Source organism: Acromyrmex echinatior, chromosome 2 (assembly GCF_024713525.1).
Source record: "Acromyrmex echinatior isolate Ae372 chromosome 2, ASM2471352v2, whole genome shotgun sequence".
In the NCBI taxonomy this organism is placed as follows: domain Eukaryota; kingdom Metazoa; phylum Arthropoda; class Insecta; order Hymenoptera; family Formicidae; genus Acromyrmex; species Acromyrmex echinatior.
Genome location: NC_141853.1, coordinates 7,590,113 through 7,608,974, shown reverse-complemented (window position 1 = coordinate 7,608,974; position 18,862 = coordinate 7,590,113). Strand labels below are relative to the sequence as shown.

The 18,862-nt window shown below is 33.2% G+C and overlaps 1 protein-coding gene across 24 annotated transcripts in view; it reads left to right on the top strand.

Annotated features, from left to right (window-relative positions):
• LOC105154299 (serine/threonine-protein kinase MARK2) overlaps nt 1-18,862 on the top strand; it is a 77,762-nt gene that overhangs the window by 35,076 nt on the left and 23,824 nt on the right. For 6 of the 24 annotated variants that reach the window (XM_011069736.2, XM_011069728.2, XM_011069729.2 and 3 more), the window contains exons 1-2: nt 620-14,447; nt 16,217-16,508. The exons of 3 other annotated variants lie outside the window; for them this stretch is intronic. In XM_011069736.2, coding sequence (XP_011068038.1) covers nt 13,711-14,447; nt 16,217-16,508 — 1,029 coding nt within the window. In that variant the 5' untranslated portion in view covers nt 620-13,710. Of the gene's footprint in view, nt 1-619; nt 14,448-16,216; nt 16,509-18,862 lie in introns of those variants that run through there. 15 more of the 24 variants (XM_087402810.1, XM_087402820.1, XM_087402819.1 and 12 more) reach the window with 15 other exon arrangements.

The window sequence follows — 18,862 nt, the reverse complement described above, 5'->3', positions numbered from 1 at the left end:
GAGGTACCAGATGTTCGACTGGAATGAATTAGAATAGATATATAGGATATATTTGAAATCTAGAAAATTCGAAATTATGTTGAGAGTACAACAAGTACATAGTTTTACGTTGTTCTAACATATTTATTTATATTCCACATCAAGTCTCCTAAGAATATCAAAATAATAATAAGTGTATATTACAAAACATGATTGATACACGTCGCAAAATACAAAATAACAGAGTTCGAGAATTTCTTTTGTCCCTATAATTACAATAGGAAACACGTCCAAATCATTTTGATTTATTACATGATTGAAATAACAATTTTTTATAAATATAGGAACACTTAAAAATATATATTAATACTATAAAATTTCTCATTAAAGCAAGAAGGAATATAACTATTCACAAAAATACTCCAAATTCGTAATCTCTTAATTTCTTCCTGATATATCATTACTTTACAACACAAACGTTTTTAAATCTTTAAAATTATTAAATCCACGATAAAAAATCGTCGGGCGTCATCGATGGAACGGACGGCACTGTTATCGGCACTTGCACCTCGAGTTCGTCCTACGATAGCAGGCGCTCCAAACGGCCGTACGTGAACCGGCTGGTTGGCTCATGAGTCACAAACGCCGGCTGCGACTTGCTTTCGCCGGTCGCTCGCCGTTTACGTCATCAAGCATAGCAGAGTTACTCTGGTTGCCGTCCGTCGCGCACGCTCTTCGTTCGAGCCACTTTTCGTGCCGCTGATGCCGCGCGCCGCGCGTCTCACCAAAGAACGAACCAAACCGAGCGGAGCGGAGCGGCGCGGCTCGGCGCGGCGCTCGCGCACAGCGATTGGCGATTGGCGAGCCGGGCCGAGTCGAGTCGAGTCGACTCGAATCGAACCGAGCCGGAACCGAACGAGAGGAGCGCGCGCATCGCATCGTATCGTATCTCAGTTGACGCCTTGCGTGTGCGTCACCGCATGTCACGAGTGCGTGCACCGAGTGCCACACCACACCACACTCTACTCCGAACACAGTTTTTTTCCTCTCCTTACCCGGTGCTTACGGGTTTTCGACATTTCGCGCTCCGTGCCGGACCTTAGACTCTCGCGAAGATCGGCGATCATGCCCGAACTCTTTATCAGGGAGAGACGATAATGTGATCCGCACTGCGTTGTGGCGTTCGAGCTTAACGAAGAGATATTGGAAAAGTGTAACCGTCGAAGTGCTCTGTGAAAATAACGTGTCATTACGCTCGACGATACACGGTTCTTCACACAGAAATCTCGAGGTTTTTTTTTTTAATGCTTTTTCACGGTGTGATTACGGTAAGCTGTGAATGCTGTGATAATAGTGATAACGCTTGAGTGATTTCGTTAATCGAGTGATCTCATCCGATCGAGCCAGGTGAATTGCACGTGACGATGTAGGCTTGGGAGGAATTTATGTTAACCATGTTTTTATATTAATTACGTATAAAATGTTACAATTTATCATAATTATAAATTCTTGATAACCACTATTATCTTTATTTAACTGAAATTTTTAATATATTATTGAGTTTTATAATATAATGTTATATATAACGAGCCAATAAGAATGTTTCGATTATAAAAAATTGAATTAATGAGCAAACTTGGAGGAAATTTATAGTTTTTATATTAACATATAAAATATTATACTTTATCATAATTATTATAAATTATTGATAATCATTAATCTTTATTCAACTGATTTTTTAAATATATTATCGAATTTTATAACGTAATATCGCATAATAAGAATGTTTCAATTATAAAAAATTGAATTAACGAACAAATCTTGGGGGGAATATATAATTAATCACATTTTTATATTGATCACTTATAAGATATTATCTTATCATAATTTATTATAAGTTATTGATAATCATTAATTTTTTTCAACTAAATTTTTTAGTATATTATCGAATTTTATAACATAATATTCGTAATGAATCAATAAGAACATTTTAGCTGCGAAAAATTGAATTAGCTAACAAATCTCGCTAATGTACCAAGCAAACGTGTCCTTAACAAGGTTAGGTTGCGTAGTAAAATTGTTTCTCGCGTGTCGATCTCGCAACACGATGTCGCTACGTTTCCCTCTTAAGCTAACAAGAAGTATAAACAAATTCCGATACCAGTATGTGCGATTTTGTAGCATTACGTCACGCCACTGTACACAAATATATGTATGATTTATTTGTCTAGACTCTATCTGCAAGGCACAAAGCACAAAGCAACAGCTACTTTATTGCGAATAATCTGAATGATAATTATACATTGTTCGTGAAGAGATTCACGATTGCGCGCGAATTTCGCGATGCATACTTCACGTTACGATCGCACTAATGTTATCAAATCTACGTTGACTTTCTTTAATACGAATCTTTCTAGAAATAATTTAATATACAGGGTGTTACTGTTCCATGGGAAGTTACTGAACCTAATTAGCTGTCATTTTTAAACGCACATAAGAACAGAAAAAAAATTTTTAAATAGAAAATAAATACTTTACATATAAAGTAAAAATGATCGGAAAAATTTACATCATTTAATTAAATTTAATTAAACTTTGTTTAATATCTCTTTTGGCAAAAAAAGATATCAAATAAAGTTTTTTTTTTAATTTGAAATGTAAATATTATTAAGAATTTTTTTAGCATTTCGAAAATATATATTATACAGATTGATATTTTTAGAAACATTTAATTAAATGATACAAATATTTTTGATCATCTTTATATATAAATAAAACTGCCAAATGTCCTTTTATTAAAAAATATTTTATTTTCCTGTTCCTAACATGCGTTTAAAAATGACAGCTGATTAGTTTTAGCAACTTCCCATTAGACTCTGTATATTTTATTTTATATTACATCATTTATGTAGATCGAATTATCATTCTCATTTCCTCTTTGTTCATAAAAATAAAAAAGTGCGAGAGCACGTTTTAATTTACACCTACATCGCGTTTAAGATAGAAAGTCGAATTTATGCGAACATGGCCGAAAACGTTCCGCGTTATTAGTTACCGTAACGACTTCAAGCCATCTTACAGCTGGAGTAATCTTTTCTTCTCCCTTTTCTTCTTCCTCCCCCCCCTCAGATTTCACGGTACCGCGAATAACGCATGTGTTAAAAGCAAACGAAAGAATAGATAGAAGTACGGAAGTACGCGCAAGTGTATAAGAATTAACGGTTTATATAACCACCCGTATATAATTCTATGGTTGCGCCTCGCAAGCATAATTAGTACGAGACTCTGTTCATTACCCTTTGCAATATTACGCGTGTGTTTCGGGTCACTTGGATTGCTTTTCCTTCGCCATGACTCGGCTCTTTGTTCATTTTAACAATTTTCCTTCTACAATGAATAACGTCTAATCAAAATTAATAGATTCTTGGAAAATGATTCTCGCAAACTTATTGTACAGGAAGAATGAATTAAAATGAATCAGATAACCTCATGCAAGACTAAATTATTTTAAAAAATTATTAATGACCTTACTATGAATTTAATAATTTAAATGTGAGTCTTTGAAATTTCTGGATAATTTTATTGAACGTGTTTTATTGATTTAATTTTATTTTCTATTATTTATAAAGGGGAGAGAAAATTCGATAAAGTTATTTGTGTAAAATGTATTATTTTATTTTTAATGGGCAGTTCGTTATTACAATATTTTACGATTAAAAATTTTTTTGAGGAAAATATTGCACAAGAAAAAGGGTCAATACTTCTTTTTATCATTTGTACTGTATTGTATTGAATATACTTAATCAAGCGTGATATACATATCAAGGAATGTGAATTAACCTATTATATTCAAATGATCAGACACCGTTCACTTATTGGAAACTGTCATCAAAAGATTATCCAACGGTCTCTTGTTTGCGCAATTAATTGTGAGAAAATTAACGGTCTAAGTGGCTCGATATTTATACACTCATAATTCGTAGTAGTCGACTAATCGAATCAGCGGCGACTCACACAGGAAACACGTAAAAATATCATTTTGTCATTTGTGTTTAATGATGCATTACTATCGCTGATTAATTTATAAATGTACAATATGCGCATAATCATGCGATTTTGTTTCGCCGCGAAAAGCAAAAAGTGACTAATTCCGGCTATCCTTCGGTGTTGCAGTCAACATCGCTTAATCATATAGTTATCTGTATGCATAAACCAATAATACATTATAACTGATCTTTTCGGTACGAAGTCCGTATGCATGTTTTTAACATTAATTATCGTTATAAACTACTTCGTAGAATTCCATAAATTTGAATTAATTCGATCGCGTATAACTATCACATTTTTATTCTACATTTTTTGATGGAAAATATATTACAGTGCGCACACTTTTTCCAAGAGATTTAAAAAAAGTCGTGTTACGAAACAAATTTTTTTTCTCTTTTTTTTATTTCTTTATGCTCTTCATATGCTCTTTATATGACACGAGATACAACATGTTTCATGTTATAATCGTGATATGGAGAGAAACTAGCGATCGCTGAGCAGTATTAATTAAGAGTCGCTATTGCAACCGAGCTCAATCGAAATAATGAGTTACTCAAACGAAAGAGCGACAAGCGTCAGAAGGGTCTTGAGTTTATCGCGCTTGTGGCGATAAACGACCCGACATGTACCAATAGCAGGTTTAATTGCGGATTTGACGAGGAAAGTTTGATTAAACGGCCATTATTCTGACGAGATAACGCATAATACTCTTCCCTCCATTTTCCATTTCGCTCGTAAGCACAGCGTGGACACAAAGGGAAATTTATTTTTCATTTGTGAACTGTTTTTTGAGCGTTCAAAATAAGGTATAAAATGAAAGGAACAAAGAGACATACGCAACAATGAACGTATCATTATTGATGTATCATTGCAAGTTACAAACAAGGAATATCTCTCGTACAAAAGTCTATTTGCATATTATTGTAAAACAAATTAAGTACATATTATATAACAATTATTGTAAGTAGATGAATATCATAATATCTTTATCTTCATACATGTATAGATGTTATTATTGAAACTTTTATATTTATTTTTTCAATCTTACATTCGAAAGTATCATTTATTTCACTGCGTCTAGCTATTTCGTTTTCTTTTCTTTAAATGTAAGACGATTTCTTCTCGTGAGACTCCGATTGTAGCATTATAATTACTCGCTCGTTTATTTGATTTTTTTTTCATCTAGCTTTTTTCTCGACCGACAAAAGCGATGAGCTACTCAAGATACTATCTCTTGTATTCGTTCCGCTCGACAATAGGATTCTCACGACGACCGTCGTGCACTAAAAAAACGATAAACAAGCTGCACGTCTTTTCCGTTCATCCTCAGCTGCCGTTGTTACAATATCCTGAATGCACAAAAAGACATGAAGCAATCGACTGACAATTGTAATACTTTCCGATTATAGTTTGGAGAACTTGGAGGCAGCAATTATTCAATACCGTTTACGTAATCTCTGCAAAGGAGAGGTTTACATACCGCAATAAAAATGCTGACAATTTTGTATTATGATCGTAGTTTTTCCCGGTTCACTCCAAGTGACATTTTGATTATCTTGCGGAATACAGCAAAGTGAAATTTCTTATCAACACGGATATATGTACACTCGAACTGTTACGAAGACTCGATTTACTCGTTCGATGCTTAATCATTTTTCACAATTTAAACAAATTTAATGAAACTCATTGTAAATGTTAAAAACGGAAATTACGCCGGGGAAAAAGTAATCCTCCTGTCCGTTTTATACCTCGTAAATTTTCTCGCAAATGACAATCTGTAACATTTAGCATGAAGGTATTACGTTGACGCAAAAAGCATTTTTTCTAAAAATATACAATTTACAATCATTTTATACCTCTAATTATGCAATAGAATTTTTTTCGAATGAATCATCTCGTGTCAATTTCGTATGATACCGTGCCTGGCTTCTCGATAATACTACCTCGTGATTGCAGGTATTTGTTACCGTCGAACAAAAGACCTCGCGCCAACTATCGCGCTAATCGTGAGTCGCACATCGCGGCACACGCGCATGTAGCATAACTATACATTTTTACTCTTATTTTGAATGAATGCGGATTCATTGACGCGGCATTTATCGATATCGTATCTCACTCGGATTTAAATTGAACGATAAACAAACAATTTTTAATTAACGAAGATTGACGATAGCTAGACACAGTGAAATAAATGATACTTTCGAATGTAAGATTGAAAAAATAAATATAAAATTTTCAATAATAACATCTATACATGTATGAAGATAAAGATATTATGATATTATATCTACTTACAATAATTGTTATGTACTATATACTTAATTTGTTTTACAATAATATGCAAACAGACTTTTGTAGTCGAGAAATATTCCTTGTTTGTAACTTATTGCAATGATACATCAATAATGATACGTTCATCGTTGACGATACCCTTAAAAAAGGATAAATAGTTATACGATGAGATATTTTTCTAATTTGAAACTTCATTTTATTCTATCATCGAAGTGAACGCAAATAGAGGAGCAGCTGATTTATTTCGAAATTAAATGATTATTGATAGAAGTGCGTTGTGCGTAACATATCGCAATTAAAAATCCCTTTTTTGCCTCGATGTTCATAGTTAACAGATCGTTAGTTAAGATCGTAGCTTGAAAATTGGTGGCTGACCGTTCTTTTATAGCCTTCGTAGACGCTTTTAGAGCTTGTTTCTTCGCCTTGGTAACGGCACTGCCGGAAATGAAGACGTTCCATTCGACTTTTCTAACACAGCCAAATGCAATGTGCCACGATGGATGCGCCTTGTCGGGCGCGACGTTTCGCTCCATAAAGGACATTGTCAAGAAGCGGTGGCGGTGGCGGTTATCGCGAGTAAATGTGGGCGTCCCGAGGAAATACATCCTTCATGTGTCGGACAGACAACACACACGCACAAAATTCTCTCCTTACACGCTTTTTTTAACCCGTGGTAAAATGTTGATTGCCCGGATATCCGTGTATTATTTAACTTTCACACCTGCCGCATACTTCTGAAAGTAATCTTTATTTTTCTTTGCTTTTCATTTCTTTCTAGAGTTATCTTACCTCGCTGACGTATAGCAAACGTATTCTCTATCGCACGGAAAAATCTAATGGGAACAATGATTGTTGTGAGTCATCGAGAAATTGACTCGAGAAAATTTTTGTCTTATTTAATAAATTCTTTGCAAGATCTTTACCAACTTAATCTTATCAGCTCAATAATTCTTTTCATTACACTATATCAACATTTCTATGGCGGTGGTTTCTTTTGTTATTCCTGGTGCAGTTTATCAGAACGCATCATTAATTACACGGTGAAGTTTATCACTGAAGTACGTATCTCCCGAGCATTCTTAACCGACGCTCGCAGCCACGTCATCCTCCTGCTTTCTCGACCGCAAATCCTCATTTGCTGACGAGGCCGGTCATTTCGTCGGTTTTTTCTACGGCCCTCTAACGAAGTCCTTCGCCAGTGTTCGCAATGGCGCGACCGCGTGTCGGTGCATTGCGTGTCGCACGCGAAAACTGCGAACAATGCAGCATCGCACTGACATACCAGTCTACGTACATACGTACGCGCTAGCAGTAAGTTTTATCATATCGCGAACTGCAGTATCGGGCAAATTTATCAATTCATACAGTAGTAAATAAGAAAATCGAAGAATCGAACAAAAAAGAAAACTAACATATATTTAACATTATTTTGTAACTACGTTATTAGTGCATTAAATAATCTTCATTATAGAGCACGTTACGAGTCCTGTTTTGCATATTGACTTGAATTAAAACTATATTATTCTGTATTGATCATGTTCCATCGTATAACCAAGTTCGTGATATACTTGTCATTCACTTATCTACATAACAAATTAGAATTTTTTTATTCATCATCCTACTGGCACGCAGCGTACCTATACAAACAGGCTTCTTCCAGCATTTTAACGAGAAAGAATAGTGTAGCTCCTATCTATCATGTGTCAGTATATTACGCTGTCTAATGATTAGTAACTCCCTTTCTTACCTGCTTGCTTATAACGCTCTGACACTGACATTATGTCTCGACGAAAGTCTGGCGAGCGTCCAAAATACTTCCAAATGTTTATGACACAGTTTTGGAAACACTAAACTGCTAAATTTGTTCGTGCGAGAGGCAGGCAGAGTATCTATAAGCTGTGCTCTCGATTGTTCTCAGAATTGCTTTGATCGATAAAATCATTCAGATAATTCAACACGTAAGAATTTCGTGATATATTCCATGAACCGTTTATCGTAAATTCCATATAGTTCTTTTATGCCACAGAAAATAATGTATAATTTCAAATTTTTAGTTGAAGTAGAATCGATCCAACATTGAATTGCTTGCAACTTTTAACGTTTATTCTGGTTAATTGATTTCCATTGATATTTATAACAGAAGTGTTTTATCAAAAAAATTATTGTTTCAGATACCAATAGAATCATTGATGGTGATAATTAATTTTCTGTTTAAAGAATTTACAAGCTGATAGAAAAATTTTGAAGATATTTATAACGACGAGAGAAATTTAGAATATATCTAATATTTTAAATACATGAAGCGTGAAGTGCTTCTATATATTCCAAGATTTATAGAGCTTATCTCGACGATTCTTTCTAGAATGCTTGTGCATGAGGCGTGGCAATAGTTACGAATCTACGAGAGCAAATAAAGACACGAAACAGCACAAAACACGCGCACTTGAGCTTATTAAATAAACGAGAAACGTACGCGATTTAAGTGAGTCAGTTAATCCGCATGTATTTGTGTCTATTAAGCATTTACGACGTATACATATATGTAAATGTTACGTTTCTATCTCCCACTTGTTTTAATTCCATTTATAGAATGTAATAAAAGAGGATCTAAAAAGGGACCGACTTTTGCTCAAAGAGGTATAAGTAAAAGAAGTATTTTTTGTAGATTTTAACCTTCTGGATACGACAAAGTTATTAAAAAGTTCGAAAATTAAGCATGAACATTGAAATTTGGATAAATACAACATCATATTCGTGCTCAATTTTCGAAGTGTTTCCCAAACGCTAATTCTTTAATTATTTTATCCAGAAAGTATTCAAATTATTTTTATCCACAAAAACTATTCCTCTTACTTACACCTTTTTAGGTAGAAGTTGACCTCTTTTTAATATCCTCCTTTCATTACGATTATATCAGTGATGTCGAAGTATTCTATGACTTCGTTTAAAGATCTTTTAAAAGAAGGATTAAAATATTTCTTCATTCGTAGTTAATCACTTCTTTAATGATATTTTCGCTACGGTCTATTAAGTTGGATTTTTATTATTTCAATAATTTAGAACCGTTGTATTTGAAAATAAAATGCGATAACATTTACATTTCACAGTTTTATCACCACTATTATCATATCACACATTTGATAACTCGAAACATCAACCGGAAAATAATAATTTGAGTTACTTTTACACTTTAGCACAGCGTGCATTTCTTGACATATTTTATCGTTTCCCGGCTCTGTGCGTACAATATATGTAAGATTCTTGGCTCGACGATCATCAATGTCGAGTGTTAGGTAGACACGTTATCGCTTATCAGAATCGCTGATAAATGGCGTAACGAAGTTGAGTTGACCGGCTTCGAGTATTTATCGCTACCTTTCGAGAAATGGACCCAGTTCGTCACAACCGACCGTTGTCCACGCAATCTTTTAGTATCGCCTCTCTTTCATTCGTTTCTTCTTTTTTTCGGAATCGATACTCTCAAGAGAAAAATCGAGTGCGGAGTGAGTGTTACATACCTGAACAAAGACTTCGGATAGATGTAAATTCGTGTGCCATATATGTGACGTGTGCGGCACGCATCGCGCGTATGTCACGCAACTGATAGCGTGTACAATCATGATTGACGAAAATTCATACTCTATAATTTTTCGAATTGCAATTTTTAATTTTGCGAAAAATACACACTGCCGTGTGTATTATTGAATAAAACGTAGTGCTCAAAAATCGGCAGCATATTTAGTTGATAAAAAGAAATTTTTCGACGTAATTGCTTTGCCTCTTTTTCGGCCACAAAAAATAGTGACGTAATACGTTCTCAGAAATGTTAATTTAATACTCGAGTATATCAAGCATATCGTATTCAATATACTTTCAGATTTTATATGTAGATTTTTGAAAAAATTTCTTGAATCTTCATGTAATCGTCTTTTCGAAATGTCAATTGAAATAGAAGTATTAAATTTTTATTACTACACTCTCTAGAACTTTTACTTAAAAATTGAGCTATTCTTTTTCAAAGTTGATTCAATTTTTACTCTTTAGAGTGAAATTCCACTCCAAAGTATAATATTTAGAGAGCATTTTTCTGAGTTTTTATAATCTCTGTTTCTTTTTTTATCGTTTTACTAAAGTCTTGTTGCTGTATTTTTATAATTGCTGTAGATTAGTAATACAGCATTCCGCTTGTCTAAGGATTAGTCGAAATTTTGTCACATTTGCGGTCATCCGGGAAGTCCTTATAATCTAATCATTTCTTAATCGCGGGAAGAGAAACGGTCACCGTTACGAAGTCGCTTGTGCGAAATAATGAGAATTTCGCATTGTTATTGAACATTCCGACAGCAATTAATAAATACAAAGGCAGATCTGGGCTTCTTTATTAAAGCTTTAGTCGTGATGATTACGCTATACTTCGAACAATTATGCTTCCCCGGAACTCTCTCAACCTTCATGAAAAAGATTTCTTTGAAATGCCTTGCAACACAAATTTGCACTAGAAATATATAAGGTGTACAATCTCTCACTATATTTCCTGACAATCAGATTTTGTAACTAACATAAAGCAATATTTAAATTTTTAAATAAATATATTCATTAGAGTCGTCTTATGAAGAAATAGTATCGGAAATATTAAGATAGTAGTATTTATTAAGTAATAAATGATGGAGAATAAAAAGTTATGGAAAAGTTTTTAAGAGTTTTCACTAATAAAGCCGACAATAAACTTTTATTTTTTCTTCAGTTTTAATCGGATATAATTAATTGAATTTTAAGACTCGCTTTGAATTTAATGTTATTTATCAAAAAGTTACGAAGATAAATAAAACCAAATTGCTTAGAAAGCCATACAACTTTTTCGCAGAGAGAAATTTCTCTTTCAGGAAAAGGCCTGCGAATATCTCGTATAATGTCTTTTGTCTATAAATCTCTCTTTAATCTCCGTACTCTATTCCGTCCGTTCACGATTTATGATTCTATCGCCTCATTGAAAAACAGCGTCGGTGTTTGCGTCGGTCGTTCGACAAGTTCTCTTCGATATCTTTCGACGAATTGGTTGAGTGAGATATATACTATCTTGACAAATAATCGAAAATTTCAGTTAGTCTGCAATGCTAATTGATCAGCCAATATCTTTTAAAATAAAATACTATAGCATTATAATATTATAGTATATTAGTTATTCTTCTTTTATTAATTTAAATTTTTTTAGTAAAATTTGTCTATCTTTAAATGTCTACAATCAAAAAGATATTGTTATCTCACCTTTTAATCTTATAATCTCTCACATACGATATTCGCAAGTGTTTTACGAGCTAATATAGACGGCAAAAATAAATCCTCTTATAAAATCTTCACTCAAAAAGTATGGAAAGTTTTAAAATAATCATAATAAATACTACCTACATTATTATCTTCATTAAAAGTATAACAATTTGCAACCAAAAAATTATACTCGTTCTACATCCATTTTTTTGCAACAATTAAAAATTATATGTCTAATACCGACAAAAATTCGTGTATTTGATTATACGCATCATAATATTAAATCATTAAAGCCATGTAGAGTCGAAGAACTCATTACATATATTATAATTTTTAATATGATTAAATACAACCTGATTATTCTGCAATCATATTTACAGCAATTGATTGATTATCCAAAATTATTATTATAAAAATTATATTTAACATTAACTCATATTAGGGTACAATTTTATTAATATTTATTTGTCATTGGTAAATTTTTCAAGTTTCCGTAATTTTTACATCGTGTAACTATAATATTTCGAAATATCATGATTAATTTCCCAAGTTTGGCAAAATGGCTTCTCTACCCTTCAATGAATCGAAGAGGATTCAATTTCTCCCCTTTCCAGATTTTCTCATTTCAATCTCGGAACAAATTTCCGCCTGGCTGCTTCATCTAAGAGAATGAACAGAAATACTCGTAAAGTACAAAAATTGGTTGCTTCATTTATATTTGTCTATTTTATCAACCGTTTTATCAGAGAAAAATCACTATAGAAAAGAAAATTAATATTTAAAAGTCGCTTGAATTTTTATCTGCTTACGTATATCACATTTATTAAATCTTAATAATTTAATTCAATCGGTGAAACAATTGAATAGAATTCTCAAATATAAAAGATTGGATGACATAATACGAATTGTGTATTTCCACGAAAATATTTTTACGCAAATTAATTTCATACTAAACACCGTTTTATTATGTGCATCTTGACTTTTGAATAATGAATTTTTCTTAGGTCTCATAAAACGTCAACTGTTCATGACATTAATCATGGAAGGAATATTTATCTCATTGTTAGTTAATAAACGAGGTGAAACTTGTGTAAGTACACGCTTTTTTATCTCTAAAACGTCTCTGCGTACGACATATATAGCTCTTTTCTCGATATCTTTATATATCTTGGATTGTCTCTCTCAATTGTTTCGATAAAAATAATATTTATGACATTCATGAAATGTGTGAATACCTTTCTTTCCTTTATTGTAAATTTTATTAATAGATTAATATCGAATTTATTTCTTTGTTGATACTTGCTAATTTAACAAAAAAAATCTTATTTATATTTTGTACTTGGTATATATTATATATATGTATATGTGACAAAATTTGCATATTATTTTTATATGAATTTAATAGTATCGTTTGATACCTAAGTGTCATTGAAACTCCTTTTCATAATAGATTTTTAAATAATTCTTTAATATCTATACGAAATGTACAAAAATTTTCCAATGTGCATTTGACTTAACAATTTCGTTCTATTAAAGTGTTATAATCAACATCTAAATTGCACACAGATACAGATACGCATATTTACAATTCTCCGAGCTTTATTCACGTTTACTCATATTAAACCGCAGTAATCCACGAGATTGCGAGCGTTCCTGTGTATCTATCTGCTTTATTGTCTACGATGTTACGATTGCAAAAAAAGCCAACACAGTGCTGCCAATAAAGCTTTATTTCCCTATCTACAAAAAAAAAGCCTGTATCCGTACTGCTTGTTCGCTTATTGATACATGTAATTGTGAATCGAATGAAGGTATAAAGGAAGAAAGAGAAATGGATCGTAATTCATTCTCAGGTTCTGGGTTCTATGTGATGTGTTTAGTGATGATCGTCGCAGTGCTTGACATCTTCCTTAAAAAAAAAAAAACACGAGTCTTCTTCTTGACAGAAACTAAATCTTCCATGCTGCGTCATTGATCGGTTTGGCCGTTGAATCGATGTTGAAGATTTATCAGTGTCCGAGATATTACCTACGAAGAACCGTCTTAAGAAGACGAGATCGAAGAGGAGAGTCTGAGAAACAGCAACGGCGACCAATTCCCGTATTCGTTCCCACGTGAGATATCTCGATGATGGACGATCGAGAGAGTCCATTCGTACGAACACAGGCCAGCAGAAGTCTGATTCGGCCACAGACAGGTGCACGAAAGTTCCTGATGCCGTCGCCCGCGGATAAGACAGTACGCCACCTGGCAAATCGACAGACTGTTGGTGAATCGGAAATGAATCCGATGGGCACATCGAAACGATTGTCAGCGCCGCATACACCCTTCGAGAGTCTGAAGCAATGGGAACTGGTAGAGAATGACAAGGGTTTGCAAGTAGTTGAGAAACGGGCCGGCGCTTTAAACCCTATCAGATCTAAGGAAATGATCCCCACGAGTCCGCTCTACGTGAGAGACTCCTCAGCGAAGAGACTCCTCAGCGACACGAATGTGGACGCAAATCTGGAGGAGAAATTGAGAATCTTCAATGAATCGAAGATTCTCCAACCTATTGGACTTTCGTTTGGCCAACAAAGGATGGATTTAGCAACACCCGTTCCACCGTTGGCAGAGCCCAAGGCGCCGCTTAGTCTCGATTTGATTCTGAAGCAACAACAAATAGCGTCGACGGGTACGACGACACTCGAGAGTACCGACATGCTGCAACGATTGGAGCAGCAAGTTAAAGCCATCGAGATGAGCACGATTGCCGCGAGGACGCGTCAGCTGGAGAACAGCTCGGATTTCGGAGCGGAAGTTCAGCTTAGATATCGAGAACACGAGGATTTGCTGCGAAATGCCACCGATGATGAGGCCGAAGGGTAAAATATATACTCTATCTACATCATACGTCAATCATCTCTGTACTCATTGACATTATCATCGATATCTCTTTTATCATTCATCAAACAGCATTGCACATCTGATCTTGTATTTTCTTTTCTTATTCTTCTAAAAACAAAGTAATCTCAATGACACATATATTTGAGAGATTCTTTATTGAAAAAAAAAATAATATTAAAATAATCATTAACTTTTTATAAAATATTTAAAAGCTATCTGTTTTTATTTACAATCGATTTGGAATAATCATTTTCATTGAGAAGAAATAATAAAAGTGTCAAAACGAATCTTAAGAATAATTTATCTTTATCTCGATAAAAAGATTCAAGATTGATCGAGTTTCGAAATTTAATAGGCATTCACCCACATGATCGATTATATCTCAATTTTTGCACGTTAATCGTCATCGAAAAATTCGAACCATAGCATTTCAATCGGTCAATATCCGCATACACACATACAAGCACACGCAGACGATCCGTTAGCACATTTACAGAGTGGCGATAGCCTTAGTGATAATTGAGGAAATCGCCGTCCAACCTCCGCTTGATCCTCGTCGCCACGTCGATTACCTATACACGCCTGATTCATACAATTGACTGTCCGTTTACACCCACACGTGTTCTTTTCTTCACTACAATTGACATTTAGTTTACGCAATGTCGCAATCGTGCAACGATTCATTCCGTGATTTCCCGTCAGTTTGTCACCATTACACGTAAATCATTAAATGTTTAACCAGAAAAAATCAGTGAAGATTACACTGGGAAAGAAAGATTCTGATCCATAGCTATCATATGTTGAATAAAATAATTTCAATTAAATGTTCAATAACTACAATCAAAAATAAATTTTACTTTTCTAAATATTTAGTAAGTATTCCAAAACATAATATTATTAACATAATATATCACCGTTTGATAAAATACAATATTACTAAATATTCAGAAAAGTTAAAATTATTTTTAGTTAAATGTTAAATGTAACTTAACATTTGATTAGAATTATTCCACTCAACATTTGGTAGCTATTATCAGATTCTTCTTTCAATATACGTGTTTGCAGAGACAGATATTTCGATAAATAAATAATCTACTGGGTGTCATTGAATATCAGCACTCTAAAGACATATCGGTATGTATTAATCATGCGGTGTTTATATAATTATCTTCGTGTTAATATTAACACCAACATGATATGGATTTAACTCATGATATTAAATCCAGTATGTTGGTGTTAATATTAATACAATGAGAATTATATCACACAGTGTTATTTTTTAGAGGGCACATCTTTGATAATTAATGTTTGTTTGATAAAAATATCAAGGTAATATTTTCTGAATTATGAACGATGGAAAATAAACGGTTTTGCATGAATTCTGTTGGTGTACAAAACAGATAATAAAATGTTATTTTCCAATTGATTTTGAGTGGACTGTATCGATAACAGTGTTTCAATTACAAATTTTGATATCATGAGATTTAATATTGAAAATTAGAAAAGTGTTTATTTAATTTCTGTCTCCAAATACAACATCTTGTTACGTTTAAAACGATTTCTCCATTCGTTGGATTACCACTACATTATCACAAAACTTTAATCACAACAAACACTTATACTGTACAATCTGTTATCAATGATATATCATACTCTCATATCATATTATCATACTCTCTATACACGACGCCATATCATAAAACATTAAATCGAAGGAAAAATTATTATGAAACATGAACGAAAAAAGGATCTCACTGTTGCACCGTGGAGATGCAACGCGGAACTCCACCGGAAATGCCGGCATCGTGCCAAAGAAGCCCACCGTTAAGTTGTCTAGGACTGCATCGGATACGCGACGGGGACAAGAAACGGAGATGAGAACACAATCCAGAATGCCACAAACTCGCGCGATCGTCCGGCCGATAGTTACCAAAAAGGATCACCAGCGTCAACAGCAATCACAACAGCAGAACAACGCAATGACCGTCCCGCTCAGACCGTTGTCAGACATGCAGAAGGGTATTCAGAGCGAGAAGGAGGTAGATATTTAATATGCTTATATATATGTATAGGCATCGATTGCAACGTTATCACGTTTAAACATTATCAAACATTTTGCCGATAAGATAATTTCTACCTGATTTAAAGAGAGGAACAAAAAGAATCGCGTTACTTTTTAATGTCTATCGTAGAATAATTGGACTGTATGGTATTACGTATATAATTATAACTTTGTCGAGGATTATTTAGCGATAATTGACACGAGTCGAAATCGCCATAAATCAAATGAGATACTTGACAGTTAGAATCATGGCACACAAAAAAAGCATTGTTTTTTAACATTTCTTCTTTACTTATGCTTGTGTTTGCAATTTTATTTATTATTAATTTAATTTTTTATTTCTTAAGAGCCATGATACAAAAAAAACTTAAGCAGTAAGGAAATCAACATGGATTGGCTACTGCTTATATTATGGCTTTAAGATCTTTACTGTGATTGGTTAGTTCGCTTACTGCTTAAGTTTTTTTTGTGTCACGGCTGTTAAGAAATAAAAAATTAAATTAATAATAAATAAAATTGCAAATACAAGCATAAGTAAAGGAGAAATGTTAAAAACAATGCACGATCCGTAGTCACGCGCGGATTTTACGATTGCCCATATATGTACATATATCGACGATGTGACGAATCAAGTGCAAACGGAATGGTAATGTAAATGCATTTCCATACTTACGTCACGTATGACTCGTTTCATCAATTCGACCTGAAATAATCCGGACGATTTCCTCGCTTCATTGAAGCGTCATTTAGTCGTTATGACGATCGCGCAACCTGTCGAAGCTAATTATTCCGCATATGAAACGCATTTGAAATATTTTGGAAATTTCAACGAGCAATATTTTTTTCTCTTTAAAGAAATTTATTTTTTTAACGGAAAACATAAATAAACCTTTTTGTGTAAAATATAAAAATTTACTCAAGTGAAATATTTACTTTCAATGAATTATAAAATTAATTGAGTTCAGAAAAATATTTTCAATTATATAAATTATTTTAATCTAATTATTTGAACAAGTCGGACATGTTTCTTTGACAACTGATAGAAAATATCGGAGGTAAAATAAAATAAAATAAAATATAATAAAAAATATAGTTTTTCGAACAAAATTCTTTTATGTCGATATAAAACAACGAAAGTTATAACTTTTAATATTGTATGTCATGTCGACTCGATAAGCTGGCAATATATCTGGAACGGGATTTACATCTGTATTAACTTCGTGTTGTACCATAAAACAAATTTCAGATGCACCCCACGAAACGGAAGTGCTGACTTTGTTTTACGTCATGTATTTCCTATTTTCCCATTTTCGTTGCTGTTTTATGAAGACACATAAATCGTAATCTTCGTAGAAATCCAGCATCAGCAGTTTTCTCGTAACTTCTGATGATTATCTTTAATTTAAAACGGCTAGTTTCCATTTGTATTATATTATATGATATAATATAAAGTTTTAAATATAAATAAAGAGTTATATAAAGAATGAATAAAAAGTAATATAAAATTTAATTAGTCTATACCAATAACATTGATTAATTCAGGATTTATGCAACAATTGCATTTTTCACCGCAATTAAAATGCTGTTCACAATAGCATTTATAACAAATTCTTTGCAAAAATAGGTTTCTCAAAGTGATCGCAATATTTATTTTTCTCTTAACGAGATACGATAGTAATTTTAAAATTGCAAAAAACATATTATAATTAATGTTATTAATTTAGATAAATTCTGAATTGAGTTATTTTTGCGTTAGAATAAAAAAGAGAACGCAGCCAAAAATCAGCTGGCTCTTTTGTTTAATAGAACATCTAAATAGAGCTTTACTATTTGCTAATTCACGTGTAAGCGTTTCTATTTTCCGTAGAGAATTCGCGTCAACTTGGATCTATTCTTATCTTCCTTTTGCGTGAAGTGGATGTCCGCGACTCTTCTTTCATCGTTACTTTTTCAGTCGATTGATCAGCTGATTGAACGCGCTCTCTGTCGTCTCTTCGACTTTACCCTCTTCATATTAACTCTCGAGTATTCTCACCTAAGTATCCGATGAGAAAAGAAATCAATGCTTTCTTATAAGTGCTAAAATAAAATATTGTTAAGTTAATTACTTGAGCGATTTATCCTTTTAAAATCACCTTCTAAAGTGTTAAAATTGATACTGTCTTGATTTATTCTTATTTATCACATGTATCATGCGGTTCTTAAGTCTAGTGTCGTTATAATTTAGATTATAATTTATGCTAATAATGGCAAGTCTTATCTTTTTATAAGTCTGTTTTCTAATTTTTTTTTTCTATATATAAATGCAACCTTAACCAAACTCTAGAAATA